Source organism: Bombyx mori, chromosome 28, assembly GCF_030269925.1.
Source record: "Bombyx mori chromosome 28, ASM3026992v2".
In the NCBI taxonomy this organism is placed as follows: Eukaryota; Metazoa; Arthropoda; class Insecta; order Lepidoptera; family Bombycidae; genus Bombyx; species Bombyx mori.
In genome coordinates, this window is record NC_085134.1 from 9,169,123 (window position 1) to 9,185,108 (window position 15,986).

Genomic DNA, 15,986 nt, shown 5'->3' on the forward strand with positions numbered 1-15,986 from the left:
CTATGGGCTCCAGTAACTACTTAACACCAAGTGAACCGTGAGCTCGTCCATCTATTTAAGCAATAAAAAAAAAGTACATACAATGATCAGATCAACAAGGCCGAATCTGTCGAATAGGAATTTCTCGAACAGATCAAAATAAAAATATGTAACCAGAGAGGGTATTTTTGTTTATTGCTCTAGATCAGTGAACGACCCGAAGGTACCGCGTACCAAGTTGCTATCGGAAGCTATAGATATCGAAACGTGAATCCGTCATTCACCTGTGACTATAATAATATGAATATCATTGTTATTTATTTATTTCAGTCTTCGTACAAACTTACAGTTGAACCAAAACATTCGTAAGGTATTAACGGTACTTTAAGGCCGTTTTCCAATTACAGCACAAGAGCGCATTATGCGGCATAATGATCAACTAAGCTTCAGCATAATTCGGCATTGTGCGTCACTGAATCGCATTATGCTCTGTAATTAACCATTACTTAATGGTAGTTTTCCAATTAACCATTACTTAATGGTAGTTTTCCAATTAACCATTACTTTATGGTAGTTTTCCAATTACAGAGCATAATGCGACTCAGTGACGCACAATGCCGAATTATGCTGTAGCTTAGTTGAGCATTATGCCGCAAAATGAGCTCTTGTGCTGTAATTGGAAAACGACCTATGTAACTTCTAGCATCTACTACAGATCGCTGCAAACCTTATGACCTATGCGAGTTCGTAATAAATACCCTTTTCAACGGGAACAAATGTTTAAACTTATCAAACCTATGATAAAGCTATACAGTATGAGCAAACACTTCATGATTTCTTTATTTTGTTAATGGAATTGTAACTACGTAAAATCCTCAATAAATACAAAATAATGTAACTTAAAATCGTTATCGTCATAACAAAAGTAATGAATAATGCTGAAGTAAGTTCTAAGTCCAAATATTGTGACCAGGATAGATTGGCGCCGGCAGCTCGCAGATGCTTGGCTCCTCCGTGACGCAGCACGTACTCCGTCCACCACACGGCGCGCTCCAAAGGGCTCTGAGGCTGATCATACACTTGTGTTCGAAGACGAGCTATGTTCTGACGGTAACTGGAATATAAATTATGTATGATTGTTTGCTGAAACAATCTTGCAACCCGTTTATAGAAATAACGGTCATAGTCATAGTTCTACCTTGGGGAGTTTGAGTCTAAAATTTTACATCATAACCTAGATTGTAGCTCAATTACCCAACCACGCCATTGATAAAATCCTATTCACCTTTCATCACCAATGACCTCTTGAATGCTATATCTGAGTGTCTCTTCAGACAGTTTGTCCATGTCAAGTTTTACTCCGATTTTATGGAATACGTAAAGTTCCACGTTGTACCACTGATCTCCTAACATCGGCATTCCAATCAGTGGCACTCCAGCGGTGATCGCTTCTTCCGTAGACTGCAGACCACCTTGGGTTATAAAAAGCTTAACCTTCGGGTGCCCTGAAAATTTACTTTAATTTTAACAGTCCCCTCACATAGCATTGTGGTGTTTAAATTTCAGAACCTCCTAACCTTCTTCTTTTTTATACTGGTAGTAGGACCTCTTGAGATTCCGCGCGGGTTGGTACCACCGCCCTGCTTATTTCTGCCGTGAAGCAGTAATGCGTTTCGGTTTGAAGGGCGGGGCAGCCGTTTTAACTATACCTGAGATCTTAGAACTTATGTCTCAAGGTGGGTGGCGCATTTACGTTGTAGATGTCTATGGGCTCCAGTAACCACTTAATACCAGGTGGGCTGTGAGCTCGTCCACCCATCTAAGCAATATAAAAAAAAAAACATTTCGGACGCCTATATTAATTGAAACTATGATTTCTATCGAACTATGTACTAATACAGACTAAGCAGATCAGATTGTGGCAGCCACTTCGAAGTCCTGATATTTTTCGACTTTCCCGGCAGCTCATCTTTATCCCACTTCCACAGCACATCGTAGGGCAGTTGGGAGAACACTTTGATCAGGACTTGGATTCGTTCTGGCGACAACAGCGAAGGTATCACGTTCGTACCAAAACTGATGTAAATTACCCCGTGTTTGGACGAGTCTAAATACGTTTTAAGATCCTGCGAATAAAGAGTATCATTGTATTATTATATAATTTAATTTTATTTTATCAAAATTAGAACAGGACTGTGAAATACTTCTACGGAGGAGAATGAAAAACTGAAATAAATAATAATTAACAAAAGGCACGTCTTCAATTTCACCCATATATATATATATATATATATATATATGGTGAATTATATATATATATATATATTTTAATTTCATCCTAATAAAGATATTATATCGAATAACAATGGATGCTCGAGCTTTTATTTTAATTATTTCGTGGCGGGAATTTTATTTTAAAGCTCATATTTTTTTTATAATCCAAAACTCACCGAAGGCAATGCCTTTTGTGGCTTCTGATGAATACCTCCAATATAAATAAGATTCGGTGGAACCGGACGATTGTGTTCCCAAATCGGATGTACGTTCAACAGAATCAAACTGATATTATCCACCATATCATTTAGTTTTGGCATATTAATCCCAAACGCACTCTGGACCAGCTCATTATCTTTCTCCTCCAGTTCATTCCACAAGCGTTCGAAGGTATAATGATTGTATAATTCGCTCAATTTCTCCCAGAAAGACAGATTATGCAGCCTTCGACGTATCCATACTGGATACAATAACGGATGGGTTGGGGCTCCAACAATGTCGTAAATATCTCCGATACCTCCCAAGGAACTTATGATTACAGCAGGTGCATTGAACACGTGACAAAGCACTCTAGCTGGTTTCATCATGGCCTCTAGAATTACCAAATCGAATTTCTTTTTGCTTCTCAATATTTCTTGAAACTCATCCGTTAACAATTGTTTGATAAACAACTGATGTATTACGTCCACTACTAGTCTGGCCTCTTCAAAGCGATCTTGAAGTTTGCCTTTTGATGTTTGAAGGAAACTGTTTCTCCATATTTGGTAGGAGTTGTCGTGGACATCTATTTCTGTGTAGTTTCCTGGTGAGGTTCCCTTATGAAAGACAGGATCAGTCGTGAGAACGACAAGCTCGTGGCCTCTTTTCGCCAGCTCCAGTGTCAAAGAACGAAAGACCACTTGATGACTAATTGAAGGCATTGGAAATATACCCAAAATTCTGGCCGCTTCATTGCCATTTATTGAAACTAAACAAATCAAGAGATAAAACTCCATAGCAATAGAAACTGGAATTCTGTTTTTAGTCACTGATCTTATTATACTATTGCAACACTCACATATTATATAACACCTTTTGTGAAAATTTTCATTTCAATTTTTCAAAATCAGACATAAAGCGCTTTGGTTTATATATTGCCTTCGTTTTTTTTTATTTAAGTACATTCATATATGAGTGCACGGTTTACGTGGTGTTAGGTAGGTACTCAACTAGAATTCGCCGCGGTCTGAAGCATAATAGGTCCGGCGCATTCGTATCGAATGATCCGACTGTAACGGAATTCGAAAAATGCAGGCAGGTACCAATAGGTAGGAATAACATCGTTTAATAAAAAATAAAACCGGCAAAAATTATAATTTGCGTAAGTACTGGTGGTAGAACGTCCTGCGAGTCCGCACGGGTAGATACCACCACCCTGCTTGTTTCTGCCGTGAAGCAGTAATGCGTTTCGATTTGAAGGCAGCCGTTATAACTCTACTGAGACTTCAGAACTTATATATCAAGGCGGGTGGCGCATTTACGTTGTACACGTCTATGGGCTCCAGTAACCACTTAACACCAGATGGGCTGTGAGCTCGTCTAGCCATTTACGCAATAAAAAATAAAATAAAAAAATACGTACATACATTCAGCGTTTATCAGCTTTATTGTAAAAATCGAAAAGATTCTTCATTTTATGACAGCACTAATCATGACAAAGTTTTAATAATACATAAAATACAAAGTAAATCACTTTAAATAACTAAAACTGGTCGTGTCCGACTTGTCCTTATTCTGTATCTTTCAAGTTTCGATGAGATAGACAAAAGAATAGCGTCGAATAATAATAATGAACTGGAACTATCCGGCTATGGCATGAGCTCCCCTCCACGGTGTTTCTTAAGCACTATGACATGTCCTTCTTCAAAAGAGGCTTGTGGAGAGTATTAAGCGGTAGGCAGCGGCTTGGCTCTGCCCCTGGCATTGCTGAAGTCCATGGGCGACGGTAACCACTCACCATCAGAGGGGTCGTATGTTCGTCTGCCTACAAGGGCAATAAAAAAAAAATGCCAAGGCGGCTAATTACTGCACTACCGAGTCAGCCTATCAGTCAGTCAGTCGAAATACAATATGTGGATTTGAACTAGTAGACGTTAAAGATTGCGCAAAGTGAGATCGGTGATAAAAGCGGGCTGCTTTTATCGTTTAATCGGTCAGCAAGTGGAGTGGGAAACTGTGATTGAGCACAGCCCTGTGCCAAGATTTATCGTGATAACTTTTTCATTGGCTGTTTAATTTTTATTTTATTGTATCTATCTTCTATCAGGAACCATGAGGGGCTGAGTGATGGGAGAGCTCTCGGGGTTCAGCCTGAAAGAGTTTGATAACATCTGCCCTAAAAATAGCAGTGCTTCACCGAATTTACGAGCACCTTGCAAAAAATCAAATTGTTACGCACTGAGCCATTAAACAATTAGCGAATGAGTCATTTAGACTATGAACTTTATTGGTAAACATATTTAGGATCTCAAAATAACACAATTAGTAAATGACAGGATATTACTAATGTGAGAGGAATACACATTAACTAATGTTCTAAACTTCTAATTACAAATGAAGATTTGCTGTAAGGTAAGCAATATACAAATGATTTAGTAATACAAAGAAATAAGTATGCAATTTAGTAACAATGATTTAGAACTTAAGAACTAGGAGTTAGAGTACATTATGTGTTTATAATAATTTATATATGACGTACTAGTAAGAGGGGCATATAAAATCAATAAACGATACTAAATATTTGCAATACTGTGTAGGTAACAATGCTTTTGTTTTTGCTTTGGCTGCGGCTTCCCTTCTCCATGCATCAGCAAATTTGCAAGAAGCTAATTTACAAAGAGCTAGTGTGCACAGAGTGATTTAATTGCTGACATCTCGAACGCGATAGGACACGCTTCCCGACACGATATTTAATGTTTAGAACTTAACTGTGGATGGAGTTATGCAGTGTGGTACTCAAATTGAGTATGTGAAATGATTTAAAATTTTTGGCGTCGATGGGAATGGGATGAATGAACTAAAAAAAAGGGAAACGTGAATACTAACCACCAAGCCTCCATAGGTCTCTTTGAGTTCCAATAAGATTTTTTACGATGAACAACAAAACAATAAGATGGACCAAAATCGAGCGAACTGTCATAATTTATTTTTTCTATATATATATATATATTTTTTTTTTTTTGCTTTGATGGGTGGACGAGTTCACAGCCCACCTGGTGTTAAGGGATTACTGGAACTCATAAATATCTACAACGTAAATGCCGCCAGGGCGGTGGTACCTATCCGTGCGGACTCACAAGGGGTCCTACCACCCATAACTACGCAAATCATAATTTTGCGGGTATAATTTTTATTACACGATGTTATTCCTTCACCGTGGAAGTCAATTGTGAACATTTGTTAAGTATGTTTTTCATTAGAAAAATTAGTACCAACCTGGGATTAAAACATCGGTGCATCGCTCAACACGAATGCACCGGACGTCTTATCCTTTAGGCAACGACGACTGTCAACTTTTATTTAAATTAATTTGTATATTATTTACAACTTTCAATGCTCAAAATACTTTGCAGGTTGTATACTAAATACCTTTGGATAATACTTTATTGAATATGACATAAAAATATATGCTTGTCTACGTCTTGCATAAGTCTGTCCGTTAGCAACTCCCTCAGAACAGGCAAGCCGGTACGGGCGCAGATAACAGCGTGCGCCAGAATTAATTAGTCAAGACTAAAAACTTGCTTCGTTCTGCTTAAGCACATCCTAATATTTGCGTGTCTCGATCAATAGTGTACTTTTTTTTATTTATTTTTTTTATTGCTTAGATGTGTGGACGAGCTCACAGCCCACCTGGTGCTAAGTGGTTACTGGAGCCCATAGATATCTACAACTTAAATGCGCCACCCACCTTGAGATATAAGTTCTAAGGTCTCAAGTATAGTTACAACGGCTGCCCCACCCTTCAAACCGAAACGCATTACTGCTTCACGGCAGAAATAGGCTGGGTAGTGGTACCTACCCGCGCGGACTCACAAGAGGTCCTACCACCAGCTCTGTTCTTCCCTTTAATTCTTAAATGTCCGTCTTTAATTTGTGTCGAGTAAATTATTGTCACTATGGAAGTCAATAATAACAATGAAGAGATTGGCGTCAGGAACGCTGACGTCATCATTTTAAAAACACTATGGAACCAGCTTCTCTCCGTCATATATAAGGCTATGCTACATTTTAAACAGAGCTCCGTGCTCCGTGGCAGAAATTTATTTATTTATTTAAGGATTACCGACAAGGTTTACAGTAAGACATAAAATAACATTGACATGTATAGAGCAATTGATAACTGCAACTCTAATCAGAGGCAATCACAGCATGCATTACATTAATATATCAATAGAAATAAATGAGCAAGATGGCGGTACGGTACGGTACAGATTCATTTATTAGATATAGCTTCTCCTTCATCATCGATAAAAAGTTTTTTTATTGCTTAGATGAGTGGACGAGCTCACGGCCCACCTTGTGTTAATTGGCTACCGGAGCCCGTAGACATCTACAATGTAAATGCCACCACCCACTTCGAAACATGAGTTCTAAGGTCTCCGTTTTTACAGTACAACGGCTGCCCCACCCTTCAAACCGAAACCTCGTGGTGGTTGGTACCTACCGTGTGGACTCACAAGACGTCCTACCACCTTAATAAGTTTTCCCAGTAAGAGTTTCAACTCCATACCCAATTTACTGTGAGCTTCGTTGGTAGAGCATTTCAAGGTAATTTATATTCATCACCGTCTGCTTTAAGGTTGATATTTAAACAACCCTTACTCCCAATTAATTTAAAGTTCACCAACCTTTAAAAGACGATAGATTTTACATGTCTTCTGATATTCTGTTACCGCAACACTGCGATGTAGCGGAGTGGATGCGAGACGCTTTGATCACGTTTCAACCGACCGCAGACCTCCAAGCTGACGGCGCGGAATTGTTTGTATATTCGCGCTGAATTCGTACGCTGGTATTGTTTCTGTTTTATTCTTTCAAAGAGGGAATATTTGTTGTTTTTAAACCCAATCTATTAACTTTACTTTGCATTTAGCTTTGCTTTTTTGGATGGTTTTCATTCTATCCTTAATATTGTTGAATGTCAGTGTTTTTTGTATGGTTACGATAATTAAATCATATGAAGACTGAAGTTTTATTAAAATAGCAATTTTCAGTCGAAGCTATACCCTCAGATGGGCCATAAGGTTCCTAATGTTATCATTATGTTTTAATTTTCTTTTTATAGTTTAGGAATTTTATCTCAATGTAATCTTTACAAACCACTGTTTTTTAAAATACAAGTTCATAACTTATTTCAAATGCAGCTGCAATTCGTCTTTCAATATATCACTAATTAATTAAAAATAAAAACTAAAAATGACCTAATAATACAATGGAACCTTTGAAGGAAATTTACATAAAATCCTAAATTAGTTATGAAACTTGGCATGGTATCTTAATACAATTAATAATAATGTCTCAATACAACTGCACCAACGACCTAATGATGATGATCCTTGATGATATTTCGACTAAAATCAACGGTTATCCAACTAAATTGGTCCTGTGAGCCCGAGCGTCCTACCCTTATAAGGTTTTTAATAGTGTTTAATGATTTAGTACTTAAAAGCTGCAGACCGTCAACGCGTTGATGCCTTTGAGATGTGATGCTGAAGAAAGATGCTCCGTATTCCGTGGATAGCGTGTCGAAAACTAAGGCCTCAATTTTGCGAGAATCTCCTCGCCACTGTCATCCAAGTGTCTTCGTAGTCCTTGAACACTTCGGTCATATTGCAAGGAAAGCTGGAAACTACCTCGAGAGGCCACCACCGCCCTGCCTATTTCTACCGTGAAGCAGTAATGCGTTTCGATTTGAAAAGTGCAGCTGTTCTACTGTAGAACTGAGATTTTAGACCTCATTCCTCAAGCTGGGTGGCGGTATTATTAACGTTGTTGATTTCTATGGGTTCCCATAACTACGATAACTCACATCCGATGAATCGTGAGCTCGTTCCGCCCATCTAACCAATAAAAAAACATATAATGAACAGAAAGAAGAGTAAATGAACAAAACCAAAGTAAAAAAAACTGCAGTGCTTCCATACAAACAAGTATTATACAGTACAATGATCAAACCTTCGAAGTATTATCAATTAATTTCAATTAAAACCCACTCAGAAACGGTTGGAAAACAAACAATTTTTTTTCAGCACTAAAAAAATTGTGAGCGAACAAACTTTTATCCTCAAACGCTTCTTTATTCCTTAAAAATTGCCAACAAAAATTCAGTCTTCGCTCCCCTTACTCGAACTTACCCCATTATCCTTTCAAATGGCCGTAATTCGGAAAGTTAAATTTGATTATAATCACTCCGAGCTTTCTACGTTTGTCACACTGTTATTTTCGCTTACGAGCGATAATTTAATTTAAGTTTTGGTGGTAGGGCAGGTTGTAGAGCTGGACAGGTGAATATCAAAGCCGCTTGTTTCTACCCACAAGTAATGTGTTCCGTATAAAGACATAGTAGCTAGTCAAAATTAACTGGTACTTCAATGTTATATCTTAGGAGAAAGTTTTTAATTACCGTTGAATTTTTTTGTCTCGGGTACATAGCAAAATTAATTGTGGTCACAATGCGGTACAATGACCCGATAATTGGTACAGTGATATAAATAAGCAGTTGACATGTCCTTCTTCAAACGAGGCTTGTGGAGAGTGTTTGTTACGCGCTGGGGTTCGGGATAAATAAAATTCTACTGAAGTATAAATTGAAACTGTATTAGCACTTAGAACACTCACAGAACACTTTAAAACTCGTAGTTCACTTCTTCCGCTTCGCTTCAGGTAATCCGTTCGCTGTTTCGCTTCGATTAGTTCCAATTACTAACTGCTTCATGCCATCTGTACAAGGCTTTTAAAGTCGATACGACATCCCTAGAATTATCGAGAAAAAAAAAAAAAAAAAAAAAAAAAGTGCCGATGAAGATCTCAGCTCAGACATAAGAGAGCGCCGCTCTACACAAAACGAAGTCATTAAACACCTTCTCCTTAAGAACAAGAACGTGAACACTAATAGAGAAATCGTTGTGGCCTAAAGGATAAGACGTCCGGTGTATTCGTATGTAGCGATGCAACGGTGTTCGAATATCACGGTGAAGGAATAACATCGTGTCATAAAAATCAAACCCGCAAATACTTTGCGTAATTACTGGTAGTAAGACGTCTTGTGAGTTCGCATGGGTAGATGGGTAGGTACCACCACCTTTTTTTTTTTTTGCAGATGGATGGACAAGCTCACAGGCCGCCTGGTGTTAAGTGGTTACTGGAGCCTATAGAGATCCACAACATAAATGCGCCACCCACCTTGAGATTATGTGATAATTGATGATAATGAGATAATTGTCTATGAGCTCCGGTAACCATTTAACCCCAGGTGGGCTGTGAGGTCGTTCACCCATCTAAGCATTAAATAAAAAAAAGGTATAACACAAACTATATTCTTTGTAAAAGATCACACAAGTCTTCCCCGTGTCCTATTTTAGCATATACGCGTATGTTTATCGCACACCACGTGAGTTTATATGGGTATCTGTATGGAAGACACCCTATTCCGTGATTCTGAATAGTAATGAATTCCAGGCACAATGTAGCGGAAAATATTCACAGCAGTTACATTATTAGTACAATCCGAAACGATTGAAATTCGATTTTAATTTGTAATGGACATGGTTCTCAGCTTCTCTTTAATCATTTATCGGGGTGCATAGACATCAGGCCCTGGTTTCATTTAAATACCAGATGTTATTTGTGGTACAAAATTGAATTCTAAGTTTATATCTCTGATACTGCCGCGGCTAGTATTCGTAGGTTCTAATTTCAAAAGTTTTAAAAGTCTATGCCACTGCAAACCTTTGGCTTCATTCCTTGGTGGGTGGCTACATTTTACGTTGTCATTAGGCTCTGGTAAACGTATGACTCCGGTCTGAGGTTTGTTTTGTACCGCTGGACGCAGTGACGGTGTGGCACGGGCAGGGGGAGCAAGAAGGCGTCAGGCGCGACGGAGGCCGCGGATGATCGTGCGGTTGGAACGGTGGCCCCGGCGGACGTCGCAGAAGTTTTACCCGCTAGTAAAGGCGACGCTGAAGCGGCAGGCACGATGGACGCTGCGGTATACGACGCGAGAGCGACGAGCACGGCGGAATCCGCGAGAGGGCTCACGGCGTGTCGGCCTTGAAAGCCAGAAACTCGGAAGTAAGCTTTGGGTGGCGATGGCCAAGGAATTCTGCAAATACTGTGTCCATGATAGCTGAGTGCCCAGGAGGGGCTGCCCCGGGTCATAATTAAACACACTTGCATTGCGGCGAGGCCCCAATCTCTCGGAACTTAGCGGTTCGATTAAAAACGTGTGGCGATACAATTAATGCAGGAAAAAAGAAAGAACCACAAATTATTTTTTGGTAACGTATCCGAAGTACTCTAGGATTCGCTTGAGGCAGATGCTAGAAAGCCTTGCTTTGATTTTGAACTTAGTGAGTATAGACGATCTCCAAGGCATAAATCCAGTCCCATTTATCTAGAAAAATCCGTCAGTCCAATCAAACGATAATTCTCCTTCTTATCAACTATAGTTTTCTATTATAGACAAAGTCATTTTAGTAATTTATTTTAGGATATTTCTTATTTCATAATTTTTTTCGATCTATTAATATGAGTAGTCTGAAGATTCCCTCAACTGTGGCCTTGTCATATTTAGGGCGAGTACCGCTCGTAAAATACAGTAACGGAGTGTGCGTGTTAAATAATATTTTGAGACATTCGATGAATAAACCAGAATAAGGTGAGTTCAAGAATTTTAACCGTCGCAGATGAAGATGATAGTATATGAGCATCGCATGATCGTTATTTTGTCTATCTTGACACATGAGGTCGTCGTTTCAATTCCTTTTTTTTGGCCTTGGAAGCCAGTCTAGCTATGTGTCCCATCTGATAGCGAAAACTTACAATTTCTGACTGGAGGATTACCATTAAGGGAAATTCAATAGTTAGTTGGCAAGGTTATTTTTTTATATGTCCCACCTGATTGTGAGTAGTCACTGCAGCCCGTGGACATCATCCATGTCAAAGGCACAACCAAGCCGCTTTATTAGGCATTTGCAATGTGTTCAGTAGCGATTTTAAGTTTTACAAAAGCCCAGATTTCCCATATCAAATCCTTATGCTAATAATAGGCAAGGACCTATGAAGCTGATAAAGAATTAAGATAGACAAATAGACAAATACTACTACGGATACAAAATGAGGAAGTACTATCGCCATAGTCAATTTGATTGGTTACCAGGAAAACTGTCCCGAAAAAGTCCTTGAACCAAAACGCTTTAAATATAATTATCTAGTTTTTGGATAAAAGAGATCCAAGTAAAAAAGTTTTCAACTTTTCTAAAATTGGAAAATTATTGTAGCACTTTCAAAGTTCAACGGCTCGTTGATTATCTCCCTTGTTCGTCACATTTCTCTAGTTTACAGCGTAACACAGAAAGCTTAGAACTGAATTGTTGTGTACACAGCCACTGCAAAGTAGGGAATCTCTAGAAGTGGCATCGCCGTTGAGAATAGCACAGTGTAATTAAACATTATATTCACAGGGCCAAAGCTCCCACAGGTGCCAACATCTCCTCATTCGGTCGCAAAATAGCAATAAGTTCTGGTTTGCGATGGCAAAAAAGTATCGCTTCACAAATTATTTTAGGACCGCTCTTGAAGCTTTTTTTTATTGCTTAGATGGCTAGACGAGCTCACAGCCCACCAGATGTTAAGTGGTTACTGGAGCCCATAGACATCTACAACGTAAATGCGCTACCCACCTTGAGATATAAGTTCTAAAGTCTCAGTATAGTTACAACGGCTGCCCCACCCTTCAAGCCGAAACGCGTTACTGCTTCACGGCAGAAATAGGCGGGGTGGTGGTACCTACCCGTGCGGACTCACAAGAGGTCCTACCACCAGTAAAGATAATTTATAGCGCAACGAAGCGCAACGCGATGAAGCACAATGATTTCGAGGAGATTTGGAATCCTTGGGTCGATAAAATTACTGGTTAACGTATTAATGGTAACCCACTTTCGTGAATTGTCCAATTTTCAAAGTATCAAAGTCCTCTCGGCCTTTCAAAATGTAGCTGGAAAAATATCTCGAAATTTGAATAAAAATTACATTTAGATCGTGTGCGAAATATCAGGAAATAGTGATGTGTGTTAAAACGATCGTCGATATAGCGATGTTTTTTATTGTTGATATGATAAATGGTGTACATACAATGTACGTATGCGATTGGATGATTACATTAATTATACCACATCCAGATCAATGAGATCACGATCTACCTGACGTTCCTACTGGAGTCCATGGACACCAACCTTGAAACAAGAGTTTTGAACCTCAGTTCAGTAGTACTACAACTAACAAGTCGTCGTGGCCTAAAGGATAAGACGTCCGGTGCATTCGTATGTAGCGATGCACCGGTGTTCGAATCCCGCAGGCGGCACCAATTTTTCTAATGAAATACGTACTTAACAAATGCTCACGATTGACTTCCACGGTGAAGGAATAACATCGTGTAATAAAAACCAAACCCACAAAATTATAATTTGCGTATTCACTGGTTGTAGGACCTCTTGGGAGTCCGCACGGGTAGGTAACACCACCCCGCCTATTTCCGCCGTAAAGCAGTAATGCGTTTCGGTTAAAAGGGTGGGGTAGCCGTTGTAACTATACTGAGACCTTAGAACTTATATCTCGAGATGGATGGCGCAATTACGTTGTAGATGTCTATGGACTCCAGTAACCACTTAACACCAGGTAGGCTGTGAGCTCGTCCATCCATCTAAGCAATAAAAAAATTAAAAAAAAACCAGAAGGCATAAATCCTTCGCGGTAGAAATAGGGTACTTACAATCAGGTAGGTACAGTGGCGTACCTAATGGGGGGCGGTGGGTGCGGTCCGCACCGGGCGGCACTTACCCTGGGGCGGCATTTTAGCATTTACTTTTAGTTGTATAAAGCAATTTATTCATTTCATATTTAATAAATGATTACTATGATTATTATAAGTTTAATATTTGATTTATATAAATTATGATTAACTATATGATTTCGAATATTATTCATCGGTGGATATAAAGGCATATTAGTGTAAATTTTGAATTCTAATTCAAGAACAAGGTAATAATTTAATTTTATTGTATTCATTAAAATTCTTTGAATTCGTAAAAGTATCTTTTCGATTTTGTTCGGCAATTTTTCCTAACTAAAATTTTTTAATATCAGTTTATAAATGTCATTTCTTTTGAAAAGTTTATATGATTACTTTGAAGTAATATATCAATATTTTTTTATTCATCGATTTTTCTTTTGAAAAACAGGGCCGTCGGAAGGCGGTCTGCTAGGTCTGCAAAGCATTAGGGCGCCGGCATAAGAACTATCTTTTTCAAACAACAAAATCTAAACGAGACAAAACAAAAATACTGACTGATAAATATTCTCAGTCCGTTTTGAAGAATTGTATTTGGATTGATAAATTGCTTATAAACCATTTTGTTCATTAGCGATTCAATTTTTTAACAGTGAAGAGTGAAACAAATTATTAGGGTGCAAGTGCATTTGGAGAATTTATAATTGTTAAGCATATTGTATTACGTATTGTAGATATTGACGTTATTCAGCGAAGTAAAATGACTTTGCCGTTTTCTATACATAATATACTATTTATTTCGACAAGTTATATTTTTATTATATATCCCTAGGATGAAACGAGTAAAAGAAAGCGGTGCGTCATTTAGAAAGAAAAGGGAGGAAATACAGATTAAAAACACTGGAGCACTACTCAAATACATCTCTTATAAGCCAACTTCTAGTTCTTTTAGTATTGTTGCCTCAAATACGGGTGAAGAAGCAGCGCTCGAAGGCGAAAAAACATTATCCAATGCTGTTCAAGAGGAAAGATCTGCTTCACACACTGGCGAAGAAGTAGAAAGTTTATCAAGTCCTGATGAAGAATCTGCTGCACAAATTATTCTGTCATGAAAGATGTTGGATTATGGCCTAACAAAATTGACGACAATACAAGAGTATTTCTGGTACGTCAAGGTCCTTTTTTAATTCAAAAATTAGACGCCGACTTCAGCGAATAAAACGTTCTAATAATACAAGCAAAGCCAAAGGTGAAACAAGAAAACTGTGTCGGGACTGGTTTTTTCAAATTTTGCCTAATGGCGAAAAGCTCTTAAGATCGTGGATGGTATATTCACCATCGAAGAAAAGTATTTATTGTTTCTGCTGCAAACTGTTTGATAATCTTTGTCAAGCAGGTTTTAATACGGAAAATGGTTTTAACAAATGGTGGAAACTTAATCCTAAAATTAGTCAACATGAGGTTAGTCCGCTGCACATCCGATCATATTACAAATGGAAGGAATTAGAAATAAGACTTGGAAGTGGAGCAACTATTGACAAACTACAACAACAGAATATTGATAAAGAAATTCAGAACGAATTCATAGAGCTATTGGGAGGCGCAGTCAGAAAAACAATTATGGATCAAATAAAGCAGGCTAAATACTTTTGTATTATACCTATTTGATAGCACTCCTAATATTTCACACAAAGATCAAACCAGTAAAATTATTAGATATGTAGTTATTGAAGGTAGCGAAGTTAAAGTTGTAGAATCGTTTATTGACTTTGTAGAAACTAAAGGAAAAACTGCTGTTGAAATCACAGATATGATTTTAACGAAATCAGAAAATGACGATTTAGATATAAAAAATTGCAGAGGACAGGCTCACGATAATGCTGCCGTCATGGCAGGAAAGCACAGCGGTGTTCAAATTCGCATTAAAGAAATAAATCCAAATGCAGAATTTGTAGCATGTACAAATCATTCCTTAAACCTGGCATGTTTGCACGCAGCTTCTACAGCTATCAATTCCATCACATTTTTTGGAACTATCGAACAGTTGTTTTCGTTGTTTTCTTCTTCCACTCATAGATGGAATGATTTACTTTCGGTCACTGGTCAAGGTGTTAAACGTAGTGTAGAAACTCGCTGGAGCGCTAGAGCTGCCGCGGTAAAACATTTTTTTGACATTTTAAGCGCTTTGGAAAAATTGACATCTGAAGAAGAAAATAGTAAAACGCGATCAGATGCTGGAGTATTACTCAATTCTATGCAATCTTTTTCTTTTCTATGTTACTTTAATTTATGGGAATCCGTTCTTTTGGAAATTAATGACGCTCAAAAATACCTGCAAATGAAGGGGTTAAATGTCCACCAATGCCCTATAAAACTAAATTCTTTGCAAACATATTTAATGGAACAAAGATACGCTAGTACAAAACGCTGTTATAGCTGCCAAAATAATTTGTGAAGAGATGGAAATATCGACTGAGCGTCGAGTTAGAAGGAGAAAAAATATGAGTGGGGAAAATTCGCAAAACGTGGGGCTATCCTTAGAAAAAGAAGTACGAAGAGAAATGTTTTCATCTATGGACAGAATTATAAAGGAAATAAAAGAACGCTTCGATCAATTGCATGGTCTTGTAAGAAAATATTCGTGTATAATACCGTGTAACCTACTAAATGAAGAATTTTAATATCA

At 38.2% G+C, this 15,986-nt stretch overlaps 2 protein-coding genes across 2 annotated transcripts in view; one reads left to right on the forward strand and one right to left on the reverse strand.

Annotated features, from left to right (window-relative positions):
- Window positions 1–15,986, forward strand: part of glv4-like (gloverin 4-like) — a 223,310-nt gene that overhangs the window by 29,996 nt on the left and 177,328 nt on the right. The window lies entirely within an intron of this gene.
- UGT33D3 (UDP-glycosyltransferase UGT33D3) lies at window positions 808–3,248 on the reverse strand. The gene is made up of 4 exons (NM_001257027.1): window positions 2,430–3,248; window positions 1,883–2,105; window positions 1,265–1,484; window positions 808–1,093 (listed from the first exon to the last, which is right to left on the reverse strand). The coding sequence occupies exons 1-4, from the start codon at window positions 3,246–3,248 to the stop codon at window positions 808–810; spliced, it is 1,548 nt and encodes a 515-aa protein (NP_001243956.1).

Bases quoted from the DNA above. Each gene is read 5' to 3' on its own strand.
- UGT33D3 (NM_001257027.1), bottom strand. From the start codon at position 3,248: ATGGAGTTTTATCTCTTGATTTGTTTAGTTTCAATAAATGGCAATGAA. The intron at 2,106-2,429 runs GTGAGTTTTGGA...CTTTATTCGCAG, and splicing joins CACAAAAGGCATTGCCTTCG to GATCTTAAAACGTATTTAGA. The intron at 1,094-1,264 runs GTGAATAGGATT...TTTATATTCCAG, and splicing joins GAGGTCATTGGTGATGAAAG to TTACCGTCAGAACATAGCTC.